The 25,553-nt window shown below is 42.4% G+C and overlaps 2 protein-coding genes across 4 annotated transcripts in view; one reads left to right on the forward strand and one right to left on the reverse strand.

Moving 5' to 3' along the window:
• Window positions 1–25,553, forward strand: part of Fam114a2 (family with sequence similarity 114 member A2) — a 31,637-nt gene that overhangs the window by 111 nt on the left and 5,973 nt on the right. The window contains exons 1-12 of one of the 3 annotated variants that reach the window (XM_021642530.2): window positions 243–401; window positions 4,185–4,384; window positions 4,727–4,826; window positions 5,119–5,211; window positions 9,198–9,286; window positions 10,662–10,796; window positions 11,115–11,273; window positions 12,518–12,641; window positions 16,043–16,122; window positions 20,565–20,684; window positions 21,480–21,619; window positions 24,434–24,506. In XM_021642530.2, coding sequence (XP_021498205.2) covers window positions 395–401; window positions 4,185–4,384; window positions 4,727–4,826; window positions 5,119–5,211; window positions 9,198–9,286; window positions 10,662–10,796; window positions 11,115–11,273; window positions 12,518–12,641; window positions 16,043–16,122; window positions 20,565–20,684; window positions 21,480–21,619; window positions 24,434–24,506 — 1,320 coding nt within the window. In that variant the 5' untranslated portion in view covers window positions 243–394. Of the gene's footprint in view, window positions 1–242; window positions 402–4,184; window positions 4,385–4,726; window positions 4,827–5,118; window positions 5,212–9,197; window positions 9,287–10,661; window positions 10,797–11,114; window positions 11,274–12,517; window positions 12,642–16,042; window positions 16,123–20,564; window positions 20,685–21,479; window positions 21,620–24,433; window positions 24,507–25,553 lie in introns of those variants that run through there. The other 2 variants (XM_021642532.2, XM_021642533.2) reach the window with 2 other exon arrangements.
• LOC132646294 (large ribosomal subunit protein uL6) lies at window positions 22,938–23,654 on the reverse strand. The gene has a single exon (XM_060363680.1). It carries the CDS (start codon window positions 23,624–23,626, stop codon window positions 23,048–23,050), a length of 579 nt encoding a protein of 192 aa, XP_060219663.1. The 5' UTR covers window positions 23,627–23,654; the 3' UTR covers window positions 22,938–23,047.

Raw genomic sequence — 25,553 nt, forward strand, 5'->3', positions numbered from 1 at the left:
GGGTGGCGAAGGCTGGGGTCGCCGGGGTCACGGGTTGAGGGGCTGCAGCGCTTCTGGCTCTGTTGGGAGTTCGTGTCCCAGCCTAAGGGGCTGGTGAAGAGCTTGTTTACCTCAAGCCTGGGGGCGGGATCTGCGTGTTGACGTGTGGAGGCAGGGGACTGGCCACGTTAGGCCGGGGCCCACGGCCGGGATTTCTTGCTGACCCCAGGCTCTCCGGCTCTCGGCTAGTCGGGGACACCAGCTGTGCTGACTCTGGGTAAATGCGGTGGGGACACGTGTGCACTGCGTGCACGGAGGCGCCTTGTTCGACTTCTCCAGTCATCTGAGTCTCCTCCATTCAGGAAAACACATTTACCACAGAATACCCGGAGAACATTAATTAGTACAATTCCGTATGTCTGGTATGTGTTTAATTTTATTCCTGTAAACAAACAAACAACAACAAAAAAATGACGGTGGAGAAGGTCATCAGCACACAGAAAAATCGTGTCCTGGCTCAGCCTAAACGCCAGGCATGCCCTTGATTCTTATTAAAAATCTTTGTTGCTAATTTTGGAATGTTCTAACTTCATAATATTAAATGAATTTATGCAACATGTATGTTATATTCCCTTACATACAGCACATCTATGGGCTATTATCATATGTCATAACGTGGGAGAAGGAAAATGTAGTTTGCTGTTGTTTTGTTTTTGGAGACAGAGTTTTTCTGTGTAACAAACCCTGGGTGTCCTGGACTCACTTTGTAGACCAGGCTGGCCTCGTACTCACAGAGATCCACCTACCTCTGCCCCCTGAGTGCTGGGATCAGAGGTGAGTGCCACCATGCCCAGTGAAAAAAGTAGTTTTAAAATACAGTTTTTATTACAGCTGCAAGAACCCCTGAACTTTGTGCAAGCATGTTGGTGTCTTTTTATTAGATCAGCCTTTGGACTGTCTGGGGCAGAAATTACCTTACTTATCTTCTCTGTTTCCAGAGCTGGGTACATAGTGGGAATGCAAAAGATGCCATGAATAAGTAAATGAGTTTTGTTTTTTCTGGGTTGCTTTGCATGGGAATTGGTACTTTCCTATGGATTAGTTTTCTCCATAAATTTTGGGACTGTTTAGTATATGCATATCATACTTTAGGCACATAGTCTAGGCAACACAGTGTGTTCTGTTAATCCACCTTTCAAGCCTTCTGCCTCCCTTTGCTTCCTCCCTAATAGATTCATTACCCTAGGAGACTATCTTGTGGATCACACCGGCCTTTCTTCTGTGCTGTTTCTATAGCTCTTCATTGTAGCCACTTTCCTGTTACTGTGATAAAATATCCAGATAAAGCCAAGGAAGGGCGGCCTGATTCTGCGTCCCAGCTCACTTGTCCACAGTGGCAGCAAGGTCACATAGGAAACTAGTTACATCGCATTCACAGTCAGGAAGCAGAGAGCTGTGATCAGCCCTCTTTCTCCATCTCATACGATCCAGGATCCCAGCCTATGAAATTGTGTCTCCCGCAGTTGCTGGGTCTTCCCACATCTGTTACAGATGTGCTCAGGGGACTCTCTGGTGGTACTAACGCTCATCAATTTGGCAATTGAGGTTGACTGTCACACTCTTGAATTCTTTCTTTCACTGGCATTTTCATTTGTCAAAATCTTTTAAGTATCTTTAAGGCAGGCAATGCAAGATGAGACTTTAAAGCAACTAATTAAAAAAATGATTAAGCAGTGTAGGCCAGTTAAAAACATCTATAGGCTGTAGTTAGCTAGCAGATGTCCAGCTTGTGACCTCTGCTGTAGGATTATTTTATGAATCATTTTACTTTATGAATCATTTTACTTTATGAATCATTTTCTGATGCTTATAATGTCTTTGTTCTTTAAATTTGTGTGTGTGTGTGTGTTGAGACAGGATCTTACTATGTAGCTCTTTCTGTCCTAAAACTCACTGTGTAGATCAGGCTGGCCTTGAAATCTCAGAGGTATCCCTCTGCTTCCCAAGTGCTGGGATTAAAAGCAAACACCACTTAAGTATTTTTTGTATGTGCTTCAATTATTGTGCTATATCCTATCTGCCTTTCTTGTTCATTTCTTTTTTAGTGCATTAGAAGCATGACAGCATGACTTGGATTTATTCTGCACTTAGTGCATATCTGAATAAAATGTTTGTCAGCATACCTGGGTGTGTGTGTGTTTCATGTGTATGTGTTTGTTGGTGATAATCTTATTCTGGAAGCTAGCATTTCTCTTATAGGAAGTACCAGTGATATGTTGGCTTTAGGTGTTAAAGAGCTGTACTCTTGCAAGGGATTGAATTGGGTAACATTGCTGTTCCAAAGCTGACGTGAGGGACCAGTGAATGTATTTAGGTGGCAGAGCTCTTAGCACGAAAGAGGTCCTGGGTTTGATCCAAGCACAGCAGAGTAAATGAAATAAAAAGTGGAATTCAATTATGCTTTGGTTATATCAGATGGTCTAAATATCAAAATACTATTTGGAATATTTACAAAGAATATTAAAAAAATAGAAAGCTGGTCTTATATGGTGTTACATGATGATTTAAACAATCTCTGAAAAAAGTGAAGAATGGATGCCTAATGATAAAAAATTTTGAAGGACAGGCTAGTAAAAGGAAAGACTGCTAAACAAGCTTCATCAAAAAGAAAAACTTTCTTGGTGAAAGACCCCATGAAAATAATAGAAAAGTCAGATGTGGTGACTCAATGTCTATAATTCTAGCTCTTGGAAGTCTGTGGCAGGATGATTGCTATAAGCTAGTGGCCAAAAAACATATCCTGTCTCAAAAGGCAAAACAAAGTAAGACAGTGAAAATAAACTTTACACTGGGATAATATTGAACCTGGAATATTAAGGGCTCTCAAAACGCAACAAAATGACAAAGCAATCTAGCAGAAAAATGTGCAAAAGATACAACTAGATATTCCTCTGAAGAGCATATTCAGATGGCAAATAAGCACATGAAAAGATGTCTTTAGTCTTGAGGAAAGGCAACATAAAGCCACAGTTAGCTACCACCCCGTACTTAGAAAATTGGCTTAGATTAGGGAAAAAAGTCTGATCAGAATGCAGACATTTTTGGTTATTTGTACTACTCTGGAAAAGATGACAGTTACATGTATAAAACTAAGCATGGACTTACCATATAACCCATATTATTAATATAGTCTTTATTTATTCCAGAGAAAAAGCTATGTTCACATAAATACCTGCATGTTAACTTTGAAAGTTTGAAACACTGGTTGACAGTATCCTAATGTTGGAAACTGCAGATTACCTTGAATGGGCAAATGCATTGTGATGTATGTATACAGTGATGCCACTGAGAAATTGAAAGGGACTTTTGATCCAACCACAGTGGAATGGAGGGACTTAGGCTGAGTGAGGAAAAACGTTACTTCAAAGGTAATCTGTATGCTTCAATGTACAGGACATGAAAATGTCAGTGGCAGAGAACAGATCAGTAGTTGGTTGCTATAGGTTGAAAGAAATGTGGGAAGTGTCTGGCTACAGAAAAGATGGTACAGGGATCCTTAGGACTGACTTGTGCCTTTCCTGCACTGATGGTCAGGAGAGTTAGGCAGTTGGCCCTCTATCCGGGATTCAGCATTTGTGGACTCAACCAATCATAAATGGAAAACAGTTGGAAAAAGTCTCATCTGTACTGAACATGTGTAGACTTGTCATTGTTTTCAAGACAGTTTAACGTCATTTACATAGCATTATACATGGTGTTAGACATTACAAATAAAGTAGAGGTGATGAAACCCTGAGAATGTGCGTTGGTTGGTTATATTTGAATACTGTCCGTCTTATAGAAGGGATGTGACCACTGTGATTTTGTTGTCTGCAGGGAATTGGCTGCAAGAGCCCTGCAGATACTGAGGGACAGCTGTGTATGTGGTAACATTGTCTATAACTAATGCACACATGTATGGGCCCATGTAAAAACTGTAAACTTGGAAGGACACTGGTGAATTTTAACAATGTCAGCTTCTGATGGGCCGCAGGGGAAGGTATATAGGAGTATATAGGATCTTTTTTTTTTTTTTGTAAAGATAAAGTAACATCTTTTTGTATTGTTATACTAGCGTATGAATCTGAAAGTCTGAAAAACATTGAGCAACTAGTTTATACTAAAGAAGCCAGTATCAGTAGATTCTTGTTGGGCTTTTGTTTTAGCAGGTGATGTTCTAGTCATGTCAGATACGGATGCTACAGAGACGCCAACAGTAGCCGAAGCAGCCCCGATCCTTAACGATGGGAACTGTGAGCCAGCGGAGAAGCCGGAGAGTAAATCTCAGCCTGTAGTGTCCACTCGGAAAAGACCAGAAATCAAACCTTCCAATGACCTCGAGGCTTCCGAAGTTCTTCCTGCTCAGGTGTTACAGGCTGTAGCCAAAGTAGCATATCTGTTAAAATTTTGGTACCTAAAACTATAAGGCTTAGATACATAGCATTATACATGGTGTTTGACGTTATACATGAAGTAGAGGTGGGACTAGTACTGATTTATAAGGCACTTCCTTCTTTCTGAGTTATAGACATGCCTTTATCAGTAATTGCATTTGCTGCAGGTATTTATGTGCTGATGGCATCCATCTGTCAATCAAGCAGTTTTTACCTTTTGCCCACCTGAGCTTGTCTAATGATTAGGTCCCTTGTCTCTGCACTTCTGAGTCTCCTCTAACTTTCCTGTTTTCTTTCTCACTGGAAAACAACAGGAGACTGTTTCTAAAGATGCACCGCAGACTGGATGGGGCTATTGGGGCAGCTGGGGCAAGTCTCTACTCTCCTCAGCCTCAGCTACAGTAGCTACAGTAGGTAAGACCATTGGGCATTTCCCTATTTTATTGTGTGCACAGAAACTTGTCTCATGTTCTATTAGGATGTTGAAATCTAGGGATTAATTTAAGGCTACGTTTTAGTGAAAAGTCATTGGGATTTTTGTTTTAGTTTTGCTTTTTGGTAAGGAGATAATGACAAGGATGCATAGATCATTCAAATAATGTGTCTTGTGACCATGATTTTAGGACTATGCAGATTTTATTATTGTTTGTTTCTTTAGTTTTAGTGCAGTACACAGCACACAGGTGTTAATTGTTTTTCTCATTAGGACAAGGTATTTCAAATGTCATTGAGAAGGCGGAGACTTCTCTTGGGATTCCTAGCCCTACTGAAATTTCAACTGAAGCCAAGCAAGCAGCAGGTCAGTATGTGCACTTGGGGTTTTGGTTGACAAGGAAAGTTCAGTTCATTTTCACTGCTAGTTCATTAGTTCATTTTTCAGTACTAGTACTTAGTAATAATACTAATTCAGTACCTCATACCCAGGGTATCTTGAGACTGGGCAAGAAAGAGGGTTTGGAATCTTGAGCTCCAGCTATGTCTTCTGTAACCATTCAGGTCTCTTTTCACTGTACTTTTGCGAGGGTGAAGAGATTCAGAGGACTGGTAAACATTTAGCAGTAAGGCCATGAGCACAGAATGTGAGACGAGCTCAGCGTTGTACTTGTCAGTGTTAGGTTTATTGCCAGTAAGAGTTAGCAAAGTTTGAGTATGCCGTGGCAAGACAAAAAGATTTCAGTGTGGTAGCTTTCTTGTTTTACTTGGATTTTTTATGAAGGTGAAGTTTTACTCTGGTTTGTCTGGATCAAAGGGAAACCACAGTCACTCAAACCCAAAGGACACAGTTATCACTAGGGGTCAGGAGACTCAGGGACCAGAAAGAGAGTTTTAAGGCCAGGGTTACTTTTTCTATCTCCCAAGGCCCTATTGTTTCTTACTGTTGCTTTTCTTTGCTTGTTTATCTCATTTTCCCTTTAAACCGACTCTTTTTGTCCTCTACCTTTATAGAATTGTGACATATATGACCATCAGAAACTAGCTGGCACCAGTTATTCCCATATATGAATTCCTTGGAATAAGAATCAGATTGGCATAATGTTAGGTCACTTGACTGCAGTTTAGTTACAGCCAAGACAGAAGCTCATGTTACACAAACATGGCCCCACTGGCTTCAAATTGTGTGTATTTGATGCAGTGTTCATAGTGATACTCTCTCCTCTCCTTTCCTCCTCTCTCCTCCCCTCCCCTGCCCTTCCTTCCACTCCCTTTACCTCCCTTCCCCTTTCCTCGCTTGCCTTCCCCCTCCCTTCTTCTCCCTATCTGTCTCCTCTTCTCCCTCCCCCCTTCCTTTTTTCTTTTTCCCCATTCTCCTCTTTCTTTCTTCCCACCCCTTTTCTCTTGCCTTCTTAGCCAGGTTGTCCTTGAGCTCACACAGTCCAATTGGGATCACAGGCCTGAGCCTACACCTGGCTTTCCTCATGGTTCCTTAAGGGTCACCAGATGATATTGTAACTGGAATATAGAATTCTAAAAAAAATGTGCTCAAAGTCAGGAATGAAATAGAAAGAAAGTGTCTTTTTTCCTATATACCTTTGAAAAGAGTCAATTTATTCTTCCAATAATTCCTAGAATAATTCTCAAATGGCATTGATTAAGAATGGGCTCTTGGGGCTGGAAAGATGGGTCAATCCCAAGAGTACTTCCTACACTTCCAGAGGACTGAAGTTTGGTTTCCAGGCCTGGTGTTAGGCAGGTCACCTATAATTCCAATTCCAGGGGATCTTATCCTTTTTTTCTGGACTTTAGGGTCACCTGCACACACATATCATCTACCCACACAGACACATACATACACATAAATAAAAAATAAATCTAAAAAACAAGTGGAGTCCTAAGCAGATGCTATAGTGGCCTGAAGTAAGAGTAGGTTTGGGAGTTAGAAGTGGCTGTAGGTGTAAAACTGGATTATCTTGGCAACATGGAGGCTGTCTGCCACTCAGGGCCATGGGTCAAGAAATGCATTGAAAAAACCACGGTGAGCTCCCTGGTGGAAAAGCTGTAGAGTTAATGTCTTACATGTGGAAGTGTCGCAGTGGATATGAAAATGTGAGGACAGGAGAGTGGTGTGTGGATGATGGTTCTTTTTATGTCTCTGAAGATAAGAATGGAGAACAGGGCCCAGGCTTAGTATTTGTGTCTCAAGGGGTGAGAGTAATTCTCACTCAGTGGAAGTTATATGGGCTTAGATTGTAGTTCAGTAAGACTAATAGCAGTTTGCCAAATTAGAATATACTGCTTTTTCATAAGAAGTCCTTTTCATTTTTAGAAATTCCCACCCTTGTGTGTGTGTTAATTCCACGGCCAAGGATATTGTCATCATGGTGATGACTCTTTCCAGAACTTTGAGAAAGGCTCATGTTACCTAGTAAATCATTTGCTTTCCTTCCTTTCTTTTTCTTTCTTTCTTTCTCTTCCTTCCTTCCCTCCTTCCTTCCTTCCTTCCTTCCTTCCTTCCTTCCTTCCTTCCTTCCTTCCTTCTTCCTTCTTCCTTCTTTCTTTCTTTTTTTTCTCTCCAGACAGGGTTTCTCTTTGTAGCCCTGGCTGTCCTGAAACTCACTCTGTAGCCCAGGCTGGCCTCAGAGATCCGCCTGCCTCTGCCTCCTGAGTGCTGGGATTAAAGGCCTGTGCCACCACCACCAGGCTCATTTGGTTATCTTTTATGGATCTGTGTTCCTTTAAATGACAATGTTCACCTTTGCTTTGCTTTTGTTTGTAGGTAGTTATGGTATGTGTAGCTTAAGTGGAAGTTTTTGTGTTTTTAAGCTGAGTATAGTGGCACACAGTAGTTATTCCAGCAGTTAGGAAGTAGAGGCAGGAGGGTACAGAACCTGAGACCTACTCAAACCAAAACCAAAAATGTTAGTGTGCTTACACAGACTGAGTCTACAGTAGCCTTTGCTTGGAGGGTTAGTTTACGGCTTGGCTCTTCTGTGGCCTCTGTCCACTTTCCAGGTGCCTAATGAGTCTCTTTTGTAGGTTGGCAGTCACATGTCTTAGCCTGGTGTGAGCTCTGGGGATTGGTTAGCTTACTGCTCCAAGGCAGTTTTTCTCCCAGCCTGTGGAGTCTCCTTGTGCCTGTATACTGAATACCAAGCAGTGCGGTATTCATGGAGAGGCACTCAGGCATGTGGGTTTCTGTAGGAGCTTAGAATTCCTGGATGCCTCCATCTTCTCCATCTTACAGAAATTCCCTCAGCTCTTGCTGTCTCTTGTCTCTGCCTTTCCTTCCTTGTGTGGCAGTTGGAAAGTTCTGGATAGCAGGCCAGTCACAGGAGTCACTTTGTTTCTCTTTTCTGATGGATTTCTTGTGTGACTCTAAGCGTCATTTCTTATCTCTTGTGTAGTTTTGTAGCTGCCATGTTAGGAGAGAAAGTCTAACAGCAGTTAGTATGTTGTACTTGGGATAAAAGCCCCCTGTAGTAGAATTTTTGATATTGGATACTCAGATTATTAGGTAGCTCAGCCTAAACTGCCTACTATAGCATGAGGACCTGACCCCTGGCACCCTTGTGAGAAAAGCTGTACTAGTATTGTTGAGAAGGCAGAGCTAGGAGGCAGAGTTAGGAAGCTGTCTGGGGCGATGGCCAACTATCCCAGCTTAACTCATTAAAAAAGGCTTTACTGAAGAACGTTCAAGGTTAGTCTCTGGCTTCCACATGTGTACCCATATGTGCATACAACACACATGAACACATAATCACACCTCTTTAGCCGAAAGTTGATCTTTTACAGGATTTTTAAAGTTAATAAAATGGAATAGATTGTTTTTGAGACATGGCCATCTTTGTAATGGACACCTCTGTTTGATGACAACATCATTTTCTAGGACAAAAGTGATTGCAGTTTACTTTTAGCTACATAGTTTTGTATCTGCATGTTTAGAGAGGTATTTTTGTTTTTGTAACCAGTAGAACACTGTGATATGTACCCTGGATTTGGAATATTAGAATATTTTATTAACTGAAAAGATTCATGCAATTTTTATACATGATCAGTTACTTGTCTGTTTTCCAATACTGAATAGTTTCACTTGTCCAGAAGTTTGTGTTTCTGAGCTCAGTCAGTATGTAATCTGATTTCATATCAGTCTTATTTGTTTGAGACTTGATTTTATTATTGAAATGAAATCAATGAAAAAACAGCTGCCTACGTTAGACAAATATTTTAAAAAATGCAGAAAGGCCTAAGGCCTTGTATGGAGAAACCATGTCTAATTTTTTAAAAACCACATATATTTGTTATGAAAGCAATTAATGATTCTTTCACATTTACACACCTCTGTTTCAGGAGAAACAAATGCCAGGGAGAAGGAAAGCTCACCAGTGGCTGGGCCATTCGGGATGCTCTCAACCATCTCAACAGCTGTGCAGAGCACGGTGAGAAAAGTGCATGAGCCTGCTGTGTGCTTAGGCTGGTCTGTGTGCTTGTTGCCCTTTCTTGGAATGAGCACTGTTGCCCCTAAGGGAGTCCAGGTCACTGAGGATTGCTCACTTCTTATGGCTAGAGTAGGAGCCAGACAAGTGCAGTGTGAATTGCAGAGTGACATTGCTTTAGGGACCTGCAAGTCTTGGTTTTGTGCCCTTAGAGGGTGTTTCTGTGTCTTAAAGGTATTTCTCTTATAACTTCACCTTTTAAGTAGAAGGGACATGTGATCTTTTTGATGGATACTTGCTAAACTATAGATGATGAGAATTTTAGGGTTCTCAATGTCTTTCCTACATGGGGGTAGGGTTAAACTTTTTTGTTTGAGACGAGGTCTTGCTTTGTAGCCCAGATAGCCTACGACATGCAGTCCTGCCTCTGTTCCCAAGGGTAAGGATTGCAGGCACCCCTTACCATGCATAACCCATTTAACTTTTTGAAGTATGGCATGCATGTAGACTGTGATGGCATCTGTGTTCAGTTGACTTTAGTAGCATTCTAACTTTCAGCCATAGCTGTAAGTGCATTGCCTTCCGATTTTGAGGTGTGTGTTCTTGCCTCAACTCAGATGGCCACTGTCAGGACTACTGTCACGAGTTAGTTCTGACCTGCTCTTCTGCTTTGTGTAGAATGGAGCCCTAGATGTGCGTCCAGTGTCTTCCACACATTGTGTCTGTGCTGTGTCCACGCTGCAGCTTTGCGGTATTCATAGTGTGACTTGCTCATGCGTCATTACACTGCTACAGTTAGCAAGCAGCACGCCAGTCTCCGGTGTAAGCTGTCACAGAGTGTTGCTGTACATGTTTCCTTGTGCACCTCTGCATGCCTTTCTCTTGGGTGTGTAACCACGAGTGGGTTGCTAGGAAAGCAGCTGCAGTAGATACTGACCCACAGTTTTCCGAAGTGGTTCTGTCTGTGTGTGTTTGTGTGAGCAAATTCAAATATTTGTATGGTTGTTTCAGCTGCTCCTCAGGCTGCCCAGGATGTGGTATATTGTTGTTTTCTTCTTCTTTTTTTCTATTGCTACTGGGATTGAGCCTAAGGTCTCACACAGGCCAGACAAATATTCTACCACTGAACTAGCAATACAGTCTGTCTGCCTTCAACTTTTTATTTTGAGGAGAGTTCTCACCATTTTCTCACACTGGCCTGCAGGTTACTGGATGTACCTTTGCTGTGCCTGAACATCCTCCTCCCTCAGCCTCCAGAGTAGCTAGGACTGCAGGCCAGCATCACAGCCCCACACTATATAGCCATTACTAAATAGTCAATTTGTTGTAATGGAATTTTGTGGAAATTTGTTGTAATGAGATTTTGTGGCTTTTCTAGGGTAAGAGTGTTATCAGTGGGGGTTTGGATGCGTTGGAATTCATTGGGAAGAAGACAATGGATGTTATAGCAGAAGGGGATCCTGGATTTAAAAGAACCAAGGGCCTGATGATCCGGAATTCTACATTGTCACAGGTACTGTTTCCTTTACCTTTTGCAGCAGCTTCCTGTTGGTAGAGAAATACTAAGCCCTGTCAGAGCTGTTAGATTAATGTTTAAACCACGTGTAGAACAGCATCTGGCATCTTGAGAGTTACTTACAGTGTCTAGCATCAGATTCTGTGTGATAACTTTTTCCTGCTGTTTCTGAGCTGCTTGGATTTGAACTGTGCTGCCAGGATTGAAGGGCCGTGCTCTGAATGGAGCCTGAGCAGCTGTGCTCCCGTCTGCTCTGTAAACTCACTCTTGAGTACTCATTACTTGGTGCAGTACAATGCTTCTATCTCATTTTAGGTTTTACGAGAGGCTAAGGATAAAGAAGAACAGTGTCCCTCCAATGAGGTAACCATGGAAACAGACAAGAAAACTCATTATGGGCTACTCTTTGATGAGTTTCAAGGCCTTTCACATCTAGAAGCTCTGGAAATGCTTTCCCGAGAAAGTGAAATAAAGGTAATTTGTAACCCCAAGCCCCTCCTGAAAAAGTCTGTATACAGAGGGAGGCTGCAGATGCTTTTCTGTTGTGTATTTGGAAGGTGAGGTGTTTTTGGTGGACGCTTGAGATTTTTGAAGTGCTCCACACAGCAAGCAGAAACCAATGCATGAACTAACTGATGGAAAGGATCAAGGGTGATTGTCCTAATTACATAGAGAGGACAGGATTAAAAAAGAGCTCTTAATGTATTTGTCATTTTCTATCCCTTGTCTATCTCTCTGTATTTATTTATTTCTGTAGTCTCTGGGTTTAGCTGTGTGGCCCGAATTGTCCTGAACTAGCTGTGTAGACTAGGCTGGCCTCAAATTCACTGAGATCTGATGTTTGCCTTGTTGGTGTTGGGGTTAAGGGTGAACATCATCATACCTGGTTGAAGATTTTTTTTTTTTTTTAAATTTGTGTGTGTGTGTGTTCAGTGTGCTGCAGGTACCCATGGATGCCAGGAAAGGATACTAGATCCCTGGAGCAGGGGTTATAAGTGATAGTGAGCAGCATGGTGTGGGTGTTGAGATCTGAGCTCAGGTCCTTTGAAGAGAAGCAAGCACTCTTCGCTACTGAGCCATCTCTCAATCCCAATTTGAGACTGTTTCATTTCCCTTTATTTCTAAGCTGCTGTTAAGCACTAATAATTTTCAGATTATCTCTAGCCAATGTTACATTGGAAAGTACAGATTCTCCCAACCTTTCTGTAGGAATTAGCTTCTTGAGTTAAAATTCTTGGTTTTTTTTTTTTTTGTTACTTTTTAAATGTGCTTTGGTGTTTTGCCTCCATGTATGTCTGTGTTTGGATATCAGATCCCCTAAAATTGTAGTTACAGCCAGTTGTGAGTTTCCATGTGGGTGTTAGGAGTTGAATTCAGGTCATCTGGAAGAGCAGTCAATGCTCTTAACCACTGAGCATCTCTTGCTGTAGAGATAACATTTTTAAGGAATAGGAGTTGGCCATAGGGGTACAAGCCTATAATCCCAGTTCTTAGGAGGCAGAGGCAAGAGAGTTGAGAATTCAAAACTAGTCTGGTCTACATAGTGAGATGCTGCTCTTCCCTTTATCTCCAGAACCGTGTGAGCTGACACTGGCTAGTTTATAAGTCAGATTTCATTTGACCTGGGAACTCTTCTTTATTTGAGAATTTTCTTTTTTTTTTTTTTTAATTTTTTTAAATTTTTTTTTTAAAATTTTCTTTGTCTCATATCCCTTTAGGTGAAATCTATCCTTAGTTCTCTGAGTGGAGAAGAATTACAGACAACCAGACTTGAGCTAGAGCAGCTCAAAGAAGCATTTTCCCTAGCAGAGTTCTGTGAGGAGGAAGAGGAGGAGAGACAAGGTAATGCAGGCTCTGCAGCAAGCAGGTAGCCCCCCATGTTGACTGCAGTCATTCCCTTGAAGTCACTTTCTGGGCTGATTACCCTTTTTCACAGGATCTCCATCCTTTCCCCCACGAGCAGTTGTCTGAACCCTCTCCTGCAGGGCCCTGCCTTCCTTCCAGCATTAGTATTACAGACATGAGCTGTCATGGCGGGCTTTTTATGTGAGTACTACAGATCTGACTGCAAGTCATTATCCTTGCACAGCGAGCACTTTACCCATGGACCCCTCTTCCCAGCCTGGATTTTAAAAATTATTATTATTATTTGCAGTTCTTTCATTGAAAATAGATTCTTTTCTCATACACTCTATCCTGATTACACTACACTATTTTTAATGAATAAATACTTTAGATCTTTTAATTTTAAACATGTATAACTTGTATTTAAGGTAAAAGCTCCTGGGAGGTCACAAAGTTTTATGATTTGAGAATTTCTGGATTAATTATGCCAAACTGTAGTGCTTTGAAAACTCTCTGTGATTGCCCTTTAGAGCTGTGTGTTTTTGTTCCCTTCAGTGTGTTTTTCTTTTACTTCTGTTGAGTATGGGGTATGGAAAGCTTGCCCCAGACAGCTTTCAGCCTACGTGATGTTTTTCATTTCCAGTCTACTATGAGTGGGAAACCAAATGACTTAGTCTGCTGAGAGCAAAGCAAAGATCCCCTGAGACAGGGTCTGAGGGCTTTTCCTGTGGGAGAAAAACAGGTTGAGTGTGGGTTTTACTTAAGACAGGGGTGTTTTCTGTTCTGCTTGTGTTCTGAGAAGTCAAGCTGGGCACATCTGTAACACCTCACTAGTGACAATTTATGTAAAGGCTCAGCTCTTGATTAGAAATGGTTTTTGAATGTATATCTTAAAAATTGTCTGGAGGTCCTGAGATGCCAGTTTAGTACCCCAAGAGGGACAATTGAAAGTTAGGCTGGGGATCCCAGTGAAGACCTGCCTCTCACAAAGCCATATGACCTCCACAAGTGGCTCAGCACAGAGCCTTTGTTTCATCTTGCTTAGAAGATCTAAGCCCTCTCATGGTGTTATGAGTAGTAAATTAAATATATTTGTAGTCAGACACATAGTAGGTACCTAACAAACGTTCACTATTAAGAAAATATAAGTAAACAGATAAAAATATGCATTTTAAAATCTCAGCAGGAAAGCAGTGAAGCAGCTTTGGTTTAAGTTGTTCCATTGCCCCTAAGCAGGCCAAGGTAGGACAGTTCCCATTAATTTTTTGGTGGTATAACGTTCTTTTGGAATGTATACAATTTACCCTTGTTCTTTCAAATGCTGATTTCCCTACCCCTCTATCTGGTTTCAGTCCGGACGGTGCATTGTGATGCTTATTGTAAGCATGACCTGTCTCAAGTTTGTGCAGACATGCCGCCATTTGTTCTCTGTGTTGTCAATTAAACAACCAGCCCCAATGCTGAGTAAAGGAGAGGATAGGATGGGACATCCTAGTCCGGAGATGGGGGAGAAGGAAGCAAGTGGGAGGAGAGAGAGGATTGGAGGAGAGGTTTTGGAACCATGTGGATAGATGGACTGGACCTAAAATATGACTAAAAGCAAGTATAATGGGTGAAATCTAAATGGCAGGAAACTATGCGGGTTTGGAGGTTTAGGACGGAGTAACTATCGCCCAGCATTATGCTCCAGGTTAATTAAATAAATCCCAGTCTCTGTGTGGTGATTTGGGTAAACAGCTGGTTTAGGAATAACCGCTGATTAACTAAAAGATATATCCATAGTAAATATTAATATAATGCCAACAATTTGTCAACCTAGTTTAGGTTATTTGTACATGGAGTAATTAACAGTATTTGTTCAATTTTGTCAACATCTGGGCTTTGTACAGTAATTAGAAATCTTCATTTTTCTCCATTGTTCTGAGGGCTGTAAGTTTTCTGAACAGATGTAACAGTCTGTGATTTTAAAGATCCTCACCTTTGCTAGGAGTGAGGGTTTGAAGACACAGTGATGGCTTTCAGCACAGTACCCCAGCTCTGCCCCGTGACTCTCTTGCCCATCCTGTGCCACTCCGCAGTGACGTCTTGCAGGCTGCGCTCAACAACTACCTCTTAATCAGTAGTACCAAGCTTCCTTTTCATCCATACAGCTAGACACATGCTCGGCCATTGAGCTACATGCCCAGCCCAGCCCAGCAACTACTTCTGTTCTAATGCAGCAACTATTTGTATAGTTGGTTCTGTGTGGCAGAACTTGAGAGCAATTGCCAATTGTTTTTCATCACTACCTTTGATAGTAACAGCTTTTTGATCACTCAAGCATATTTGAATGCTTACAAATTTAATATATGCCCTGCCATAATGTTCTGTTACTAAAGCACACCTCAGAGTACAATTGTTAGGTGAATCCTGTTCTTTCCTCTGTGCCACTTTGTGAGCTCCTTGGGCTTCCTGTGTCCCAAGTGAATTCAGTCACACTTAGGGCTTAGTTGGGAAAAACCAAATGACTATGGAAGTCGGGTTTTGTACCCTTTTGTTGTACATTATGACTAGGAGTTGTTTACATGAGTTATGTGAGTGAAAGCTGTGTTAGTGAGAACAGCCTTTCTCAAAGCCTGTAATACTGGGGATCAGTAAATAATTTTTATTTTCTGCCTTAACTATCAAGAGAGAAGGCAAAAGTACAGTTGAAAGAAAAGAACCAAGATGGCTTCCCTGGAATTTCTCTGGAGATGTTTCTGGGGAAATTCTAGGAATAAAGGAGAACTAATTCTCATGCAGCATGGGCTTATGATTAAGAAATACCCTCACAGATGTTCATGTTCTAAGATTTCTGTGCCTCTGTATCACATGGGCTAGGCCTCAGTGGGGGCCAGTAGTCGGGGTTTAGACAAGAAAGAGAAAGGCATTACTGTTTGTTTGGATGTCTCTAGTGTGCTATGATCATGGCCCCTGTTTGCACACATATTTTGTGTCTCTATCCTAGTGAGGGTTTTCATTGTGATAAACACCATGACCAGAAGCAGCTTGGGGAGGAAAGGGTTGATTTTGCTCACACTTTCACATAACAACTCATTGCTGAGGGAATTAGGGCAAGAACCCAAACAGGGATAGAAACCTGGAGGTAGCAGCTGATGCAGAGGCCATGGTGGAGTGCTGCTTACTGGCTTGCTAGGCCTGTTATAAAACCCAGGACCACCAGCCCAGAGGTAGTGTCTGCCTGCAATTGGCTGGACCTTACCCCATCAATCACTAATTAAGACAGGCTTCTACAGGTTTTCCTACAGTCTGCTTTCCTCTCAGATGACTCAGCTTGTATCAAGTTGACTTGAAAAACTAGACAGCACGGCATCCTTGACAGTCTTTCTTGAATATTTTATTTGGGTCTTGGATTTTAGGGGATGAAGATTTTACCAAGGAGATAACAGAACTGTTTGCTCAGCTTCATGTCTCTTCTAGACCAGAGAAACTTGCCAGGGTAAGTTACTCCCTTTTGGGGATTTTCATTATGTTGTTTATAAGATTTTAATTCGTAGTCAGATGTGGTGGCACATGCCTGTGATCCTACCACTTGAGAGGCTGAGGCAGGGGGATTGCAAGTTGAAAGCTACTTTGGCCTACAGAGTAAGACCCTGTCTCACATACATATGATGAGTATAAGATTATAATTTCCTGGCCAATGGGCTCACCAGTGTGGAGGATATATTCTTGATAGTTCTAGAAAAGGATTCCACACATTTTTCCCTGCTTCCTACTCTCCAAGTCAGTATGCAGAGCCCATGCCCACCTCCCTACCATATGTCCCATCCTGACCTTTTTTTTATGGAGAATACTTTGTTTGAATGCTTCATTGAGCCTGTAGAGTTGGTTATTTAAAGTTGGCGATGCTGATCAAAGTTGATGGGACAAAAGCTCAAGTGTCTATTGACTGAGGTATGAAGGATGGGCCCTGCCCTCTTGGAGCTGGAGCTGGAGCTGGACATTGCTGTGACACTGCTGTGACACTGCTGTGACACTGCTGTGACAGTGACTCTCCCAGTGACCATTTGGAATGAATGAGAAAGTCCCATGGTTGAGCCTGGTCTTTGGTGGTAACTCTGAGCGGTCCTCATGTGTTTGGAACAGAGTCTTACCAGAGCCAGAGTTATCAGAACAGAGCTCTTATCAGGGCTCCCATATATTCCCATAAGTCTGCTCATGAGACAGTTTGCTGTCATGTGCTGCTTCCTGCCTCTGCATCCCAACCCTGAACAATTCCAGCAGCTGCCAGCAACAGGCATGCATTGTTGCCTGGCCATGATTGCTGCTGGCTGTGTGGAGTCAGCACAGCCATCTTTTCTCCCCTCTCAGCAGGTAGGTAGTGGGAGGCTGTGTCCCAGTGCACTGGCCTGGGGAAGGTGGTACATTCCCCAGTGAAGCCTTGCAGGCTGTGCCCAGCGACCACCTCCAGCACTCCACATCCTGGCAACTTTTACACCACTGCCACCGACATTCCTGAAACCAGCAGCTCCAGGGAGGGAAGTCTTATTTTAGCTCACCTTTCCAGAGGATCTCAGTCTACCACAGTCTGCCATGGCAGTTTGGCTCTGGTGCCAGAAGTGTGAGATGGTGGCTGTTCCTATAGCAGCAGAGAGAGTGGCCTGGGCCAACCCTTTCAGAAACCTTCCCCCAGGGACCTTCGAGGCCCCACCTCTGAAAGGCTTCACAGTTCTCCAGCATAGTGCCACCAGCTGGGAACTATGTTCCAAATATGAGCCCTTAGGGGACATTTCAGATTCAAAACATGACATTGCTTATAGCATTTTGGAAACAATGTCAAACTGAGAAAAATTTACAGAAACAGGACAAACATTCCTATACCTTCATTAGTTTTTGACATGCTATGTTGGTGATGCTATTTGTGTTGCTTAGCCACATATGCTGTCTGCATGTTCACATGAACTGCTCTTGTAGCTGAGAATAAGTGGGGAGACCTGGCCGTCCCTTTGTGTAGCCAGTATAGCTGTCACATCAGTGTATTTACATTAACAACACTTCTGTTCTCCATATTTGTCTGCTGACTGTCTCAGTCACTGTTGTATTGCTGTGAAGAAACACCATGACCACTGCAGCTCTTACAAGAGAAAGCACTTCATTGGGGGACCTACTTACAGATTTAGAGATTTAGTCCATTATCATCATGGCAGGGAGCATGGTGGCAAGAATGGTGCTGGAGCAGTAGCTGAGAGCTACATCCTGATCCACTTGCAGCAGGCGGAGAAACTGGGTCTGGCATGCTTTTCAAACCTCAAAGCCCACCCTCAGTGACACACTTTCTCCAGCAAGATTACACCTCCTAATCCTTCTAATCCTTCTCAGATAGTACCCTTTCCCAATGAGTAAGCATTCAAATATATGAGCTTATGGGGGCCATTCTTATTCTAACCACCCCACTGACTCAATGGTGTTCTTCCTAGCGAGTATTTCCTTCTCACCTGGAGCCAATCTGAACTAGTTTTAGTTGTCTTATGTTTAGATTCCTTTAATATGTAGTAGTTCCTTAGCCCTTGTCTTTCATGATGAATATTTCTTTGAAAAACACAGCTTTCCTCTCCCCCATTCCAAAAGTAGAACATTTCCGTCTGCTCCCTGCACTGGGGGTTGTTTAATGTTTTCTCTCTTTTGTTAGGCTGTACATGCCTAAGGCCAAAATCCTGTGTAAGTGATAGCTTGTCACATGTACAGGTGTGGGTATGTTTGTACCTTTTTGATGATGTGTTGTATGATTTTCTATAGAGTTACGATGTATTTCCCTTTGTTGCTGTTAAGCTGCTGTGAAGAGACAGGTAAAGCTCCTACCACAGTCTTCTTAGTTTTCTTCCTTCCTTGCTTCCTTTGTTTAATTTATGGTTCTGGGATTCCTTTCTAAATTTAGCTTCTGTTAGGATTCTTTTGAGACACGTTAGCCCAGGCTAGCCTTGAACTCACCCTGTAGCTGAGAAGAACTCCTGGTCCTCCTGCCTTCACCTCCTCAGCACTCGGAAAGAAGCATATGTTACTATCCCTGGTTTATGCAGTGCTAGGGATTGAACCCAGGGCCTCTTGCATACTAGGCACTCCTACCAATTAAGCTTCATTCCCAGCTCTTCTGTTCCTGATTCTTGTACACTGGTCCTTACTACAAAGTGATAAAACAGTTGTTCTCTAACTTGTCTGTATTCTATACTCTGATCTTGATAAACATCTCAGTTTGCTTAATTACATTCTGAATATTCCTGTTTCTATGCGTTGATACAAGTCATTGTTTGTTTTTATGTGTGTGCATTTGAATGTGCCATGTGTTTGTGCATATATATGTGGAGGTCATAGGTCAGTGTCAGATGTCTTCCTTAGTCATTGCAACATTTTACCTTTTGGGATAAGGACTGAAACCGAGGCTTATGGATCTGGATAGGCTTGCTGGATAGTAAGCACCAGGGATCCTCTATTCTCTGGCTCGGGTTTGATGATGCTGGGATTGTGGTTGCCTTTGTCAATTTAATAATTTCCCTAATCCCTTTTTTTTTTTTTTTTTTTTTAAAAACAGAGAGGTTAGTATTTAAGTAATGGGAAGGTTTTTTGAGTATCAGATTAGATTGGATTGTTCTTGGGAGTAGTCCTAGTTTGAAGAGGAAAGACCCCTGAAGCTAATGAGTGGATACCAGATTTCTTCAGCTCATTCATTTCATAGCCTTGGTTTCAGCATTACTAGGACCCTTAAAGGTGAAAGTCCAGTGCAATATCTGTTATCTAGTTGGAATAACCCAGGTCATTTGGGATCTCTGTCTTAGCTTTCTCTTTCTTTCTTTCTTTCTTTCTTTCTTTCTTTCTTTCTTTCTTTCTTTCTTCTCTCTCGTTCTTTCTTTCTTTCTTTCTTTTTTTTCTTTTGGTTTCTCCATATAGCTGTCTGTCCTGGAACTCACTCTGTAGACCAAGCTGGAAATCATAGAGATCTGGCTCTCTCTGCCTCCTGAGTGCCACTACCACCCAGCTCAATTATTCTTATGCTTGTATGAAATTAATTAAGTGGATGCCTCTGACTACCTATAGGGCAGCATTATGGAGGCATTTTCTCAATTAAGATTCCCTTTCCTCAGATATATCTAGGTTTGTGACAAAAACCAAGTAGCACAGGCAGTAAAATGCTTTCTCTAAAAAACATAAAAACCTAAGCAGAGAAGGCAGTAGCCAAAGAAACTACATGTTGTGGCACCACAGTATTGCTTCAGGTATGGCTCTGTGAGGAACCTGTCCCTCTGGGCCCTACTGTTTTCTATGTCTTTGTTCTTAGGATACTTTTGTACATGGTTTTTAGGGACCATTAGGGGCTTTGGGTCAGTGGCTGGCTGTCCTTTCTTCCTTCTGTCCATCCATTCATCCTTCCTTCCTTTTTTTTTTTTTTGAGACAGGGTTTTCCTGTGTAGCCTTGGCTGTCCTGGACTCGCTTTGTAGACCAGGCTGATCTCAAACTCACAGCTATCCACCTGCCTCTGCCTCCCTGAGTGCTGGGATCACAGTTGTGTGGCTTTCCTTTCTTAGTAATTTTACTGATAATCTGTGAGTTCATTACCTCATTGCGTGAGCAGGATTGAATAAGGCATGGAGAGGACTGTGCTCTGCAGCTTGACCTGGCTTCCAGTTCCAGAAGTACAGACCTGTGAACACTGCTGATCTGTGCTCAGATGCTTGGGCTTTTCTAATGTAACCCTCAGTTATAAAGACGCCACAGAACTAGAGGGATCAAAAGGAGCCATTGGACAAGGCTCAGTGTAAGAGTTTGTACTAGTAAGATAAGGATTCAAAAGTCACATGGTCTATGCTTGTGAGAAGAGCACAACCCAGGCTGCCGATGTGTTCCTGATAGGAACTGCACCTAATTTTTGGATTGTCTTCCTTATTTAGGCAAGAAATAGAGCCTACGAATGGATCAGGACATCTCTGGCTACGCCAGTAACAGAGAAAGAAGAAGGAGAACAGTTGGAGGCTGAAAATACTGAGGAAGCCAAAAAAAATTCAGTAGAGGTAACCAAAGCAACTAAGCTCTTTTGAAAAAAGATAAAATCGAGAGGGCTGGAAGATGGTACAGTGGTGAAATGCTTGCTGCCCAAACATTAGGACCTGAACTTGGGTTCCTAGCGTCCACATAAAAGGCTGGGTATGGTATCACGCATTTGTAATCCCAGCGCAGGAAAGTATGGGGTTGTGAAGACAGGAGATTCCCCCAGATCTCACTGGCCAGACAGTAAGCTCCAAGTTTAATAAGAGACCCTGTTGCGAAAAATAAACTGGAGATAGAGGAAGACATTGGACATAGGCCTCTAGACTCCACACATGCACACACAGGAGAGTGCACCCCAACTCTAAAATAGAGGTGATATTATAGTTGAGATAAGGGTTCTTTTATTGGTTATGTTGTCATCAGTAATTTCAACATTATGATTCAGGTTGGTATCATTTTAGTTCCAGACTGTAGGAGAGGAATGAAGAAAAAAATAGTGACGTGAAGGAGAGAGGGAAGGAAGGAGGGAAATTGTTTATAACTCAAGGTGAGTTACCAGACACTTGTCTTGGTCCTTTGGCCAGACTTAGCAACATAGTCCTAGCCAGCCGTATCCGAGCCTCTATGTCTGTAGGTGAGAGCCCAGCTGTGGAAGGTGCCAACCTGCAGAAGAAGAGCAGGTCTATTAAACAGTGGCTGTTCATCTTTTCTACTTGGAAAGCAACACATTCTTCAGTGTGAGATGCAAGTTGCTGTCCTTTCCACTTACAATGATAAATAACATTAACAAGATTCTCTGTACTTTGTTTGGTTTTTAGACTATCCATGCATTTGCAATCAGGAGCTTAGCCGAATTGACTGCCTACTCAATTGAACTGTTCCACAAAACGGCAGCATTGGTTCTGCATGGCCAGAAGCAGGAGGTGACAGCCTTAGAGAGGAGCCAGACACTCTCCCAGTAAGTCCGACGTAGTCTTTGTCTCTCAAAGAAAACGGCTGAGGGGTTTTTCCTGTTTCTTCCAGCTTTTAGAAAATTGCTTTTTAACAAGGTACTGTTCCCATTACACATGGGTATGTGTGAAAGGCTTGTTCATTTAGGGTACTTTCACTGAGCAGGGACAAGTCTCCATATAAACATACCTGTTCCATTAGGTAATTCGTTCTCTGAAAACTGTTTCTTTGCAGATTGTTAGTCTCCATAGGAGTGGAACTTGGTGGAAGAAACAACAGAAAGTAGCCTTAAGTTCGTTAGCCTTAATGGCAGTTATTAGTTACCGGTCCTTGCTGTACGCCAGGTGCTGTGTGAGCAATTGATGTGTATTATTTCTAATTTCTACAGCAGCACAAAAGGCAGTTGATAGTGCAACTTTACAAGTGGAGGAGGTGCAGAGCTAGGGCAGTCGGGGGGTTGCCCAAGCCCCACATGTATTTTATACTTTTTTATTTTTGTTGATTTTGAACAAACATATTTCAAAATAGTAAAATGTGAGTAGTTCTAGTAGAACGGATAGGTCTAAGCCTAGTATTTTCTAAATCCAAGTCGATATCCTTTTATGTGTGTGTATGTGTGAGAGAGAAACAGACAGAGAGACAGACATACACAACAGAGACACAGACTTTTAAGCTAGCTCCAGTTTCACAATTTCCCACTTTGAGTGCTGAGTTTACACACCTGACTTGAAGAAGTCTGATTAGCAGTGTGAGAGTCTAGTGTTTATGTTCTCCAGCCCCCAGGTGCAGTATCCTTACTGCCCTAAAGGGTTCCTAGTGTTGTCTTGAACATCTTTAAGGATAGAGGACACAGACCCAGAGCAGCCTGTTGTGTGGAAGAGTGGCCCTTCCTGCAGCATAGAATGGCTTCCTATGTCTGCCTCATTCTCTAACCATGCCACCTCAAGCACCGTCCTCGCTACACAGTCTAAAACACCTTCTCCACCAATCTCTAGTTTTTTGTTTGCTTTTGTTTTTGTAGCTCATCTTACCTCCTATAGTATATGTGTTTGCTTTCATATACAAGTACACACACACACACACACACACACACACGTGTATTGGTGTGTAATCTCCCCTGGATTGGCTAGGAGGTTAGGGTCTATGAGAGCTGGTGGAGCTCTGCTCATTGTTGCAGTCTACGGTGACTTTCCATCGCTATTTTCTGATGAGTGCCTGCTTAACTCTGCTGCTTTTCTTCTGGTGGGAAGTAAGGTTGGTGCTTTGGTGCTAAGCTCAGCGACACTTCTGCACTTCTGCCTTTTCTCATGGGAAGTGAACAGTCTTCTTTTTTTTTTTTTGACAAACAAATCAGTGAGTTTTATTGTTCCAAAAGACACCCCAAATCAAACTTATAATTCAGGATCTTGTTTCTGGAGCAGGGTTAACTTAGGTCTTATTCATCAGCCTGCTGCACAGTTCCCTTTTCAGACACATAGATACCATCCAAAAACTTTCTGATATCCTTGTTTTTAACTGTTGTGGCTTGCTGAATCAAAGCCGCTGAATTTGAGACAAGTTCAATATCATTTCCTTCAAGGATTAATTCATCCTTCTGGGCTTGAGAGACAGAACAAGCAACACCTGTCCTCATTCGAACCCTGCGGATGTATTTTTCACCCAAGAAATTTCGGATTTCAACCAAAGACCCATTCTCCTGGATAACAACGTTGATGGGGAAGTGAGCATACACAGACCTCATCTTGTAGCGGAAGCCCAGTGTAACACCCTTGATCATGTTCTGAACATGACTGCAGATGGTTCTGACAGTGGCCAGTTCCTTTCTGTTACCCCACCATTTGTCAACCCGGAGCCTCTTCTTTTTCTTTCCGAGAAGACTCAGCTCTACATTGATGTGATTGAAGTCCCTCCGTAGGGTTCCCCTGGGGCCCTTCACAATGACTGTGCGCCCCTTCAGAGTGATGTCAACATTTTCTGGGATGTCGACCGTCTGATTGCTGAGAATGGTCTTCATTCTCGCAGTAGATGGGGCCGTGAACAGTCTTCTTAGGGAGGATTCTCTCCTAGTTAGTGTGCCTGCTGTGTGAGAGGAAATATGACTGTATTTACTTACTCACTGGAACAGATAGTGAGTGAAATAAAATTCTTCTATGCCTCTGAGAGCTACACAGTATACCCTGTGAATAGTCAGGATAAGACCAATAGACACCGCAAAATGTAAGGGTTCTAAGGAGACTTTTAGTGCTAGGATGTCTTGTTAATCTTTTGAAGCTGACTGTAAGTAGAGTGCCAGGTTACTTAACTTTCTTTAGTTTCATTGTATTCCCAACATTTGAGGGTAGAGACAGGAGGATCTCTCTGTGAATTTTAGGCCAGTCTTGTCTACCTAGTGAGTTAACAGGGCTATGTGACCCTGTCTCAACAAAAACGGGGGGGGGGGGGGAGCGGGGAGCAGTAATATCAATGCTTATCTTATAGTGGTGTTAGTGAGTAAAGGAATCAACACACGATCAGGAGAATATGCCCATGCTTGAGCATTGGGAAATTATCACATGAGGTGTGGAGGAGCTGAGGTGAAAGATGAGCAAGGGCAGGGAGCTGTTTTCACAACTGAGGCTGGAGGGACTTGGGCAAGAAGGAAGGAAGCTAGAAAAGGGAGGGGCTGCCCTACAGGGATTAGAACCCAAGAGAGGATGGTTGCTTCAGAAGACATGATGAGGGAAGGACTTCCTTCTTCCTTGTTATTAGGAGTGATGTGTTTAGTTATTAAATGAAGAGAAAGAAAGAAGAGCAGACTCCTTTAACATGTTCTTCTCTGCAGGATGACAGTCATGCTGTGTAAAGACCTGGGCTCTCTGTCTAAAGAATTCACCACCTGCCTGACCACTGCTGGGGTAAGAACTGCTCCTGGGGCTAGTGTCTCAGTGCTTTGGTTTACATACTGTGAGGTTCACCTGTTTCAGGTATGAGATGATGGTTGTTAGTGTGTGCAGAGACGTACAGTCACTATCAGAATTGGACTTTAGGACATTTCATCACTGCCCCTAAGTTTTCCACACATTAGCACTCCCCATTTCCTTCTCCACACTCCTCTATTCGTAGGCAGCAATGGTGCATTTGCTCTCTCCATAAAGCTTTCTTATTCTGGGTATTTTGTATCAGTGAGATCACACGTGTATGTTTTGTTAAATTAGCATGGTAGTTTTGAAGTTGGTCCTGTTTTAGGACCTGTTAGTACACTTTCTGTTTTCTATTAGTACTTTATTTTATGACTGAATATTCCACATTTCATCTGCTTTTTAGTTGATAGCTATTTAGATTGTTCCTATTTGTGATTGTTGTGAATGTTGTCATGATCATAGTGTGAGTTGTTATGTGAATATGTTTTCACTTGGGTAGATGCAGAATTTCTGGGCCTCATGGGTGACATAGTAAATGTCACATTGCTTCCAAAGTGACTCCATAGTTTTACATTCTTACCAGCGATGTATGAAATGCCAGTGTTCCTGCCTTCACCAGTGCTAGGTGTCTTGGTGAGTGCAAAGTGGTATCTCACTGCTGACTAGCTTCGCATTTCTCTAGTGTCTAATGATACTAGATAATGAAAGTGTCTTTCTAAACACTTCTTGGCCATTTGTGTGGCTTTGGAGAGATGTCTGCTGCAGTGACTTTAATTGGGTTGTTTGTTTTTTGTTATTGACATTTAAGAACTTCTTGTGTTTTATGGATATAAATTTCTTGTCAAGCATGTGACACGACTTTCCCTCAGTACATGGGTTCTTTTCACCTTTCGTTTGTTTGCTTTTGCAGTGCTGGGGATTAAACCCAGACTCTTGTAAGGCGAGCACTTAGTTGTATACCATTGAATTATAGGCCCATCTTTTGGGTTTTTGAGGTAGGGTCTTTTAGCCCAGGCTGGCCTCAAACTTGCTGTCCTCCTG

Source organism: Meriones unguiculatus, chromosome 11 (genome assembly GCF_030254825.1).
Source record: "Meriones unguiculatus strain TT.TT164.6M chromosome 11, Bangor_MerUng_6.1, whole genome shotgun sequence".
Classification (NCBI taxonomy): domain Eukaryota; kingdom Metazoa; phylum Chordata; class Mammalia; order Rodentia; family Muridae; genus Meriones; species Meriones unguiculatus.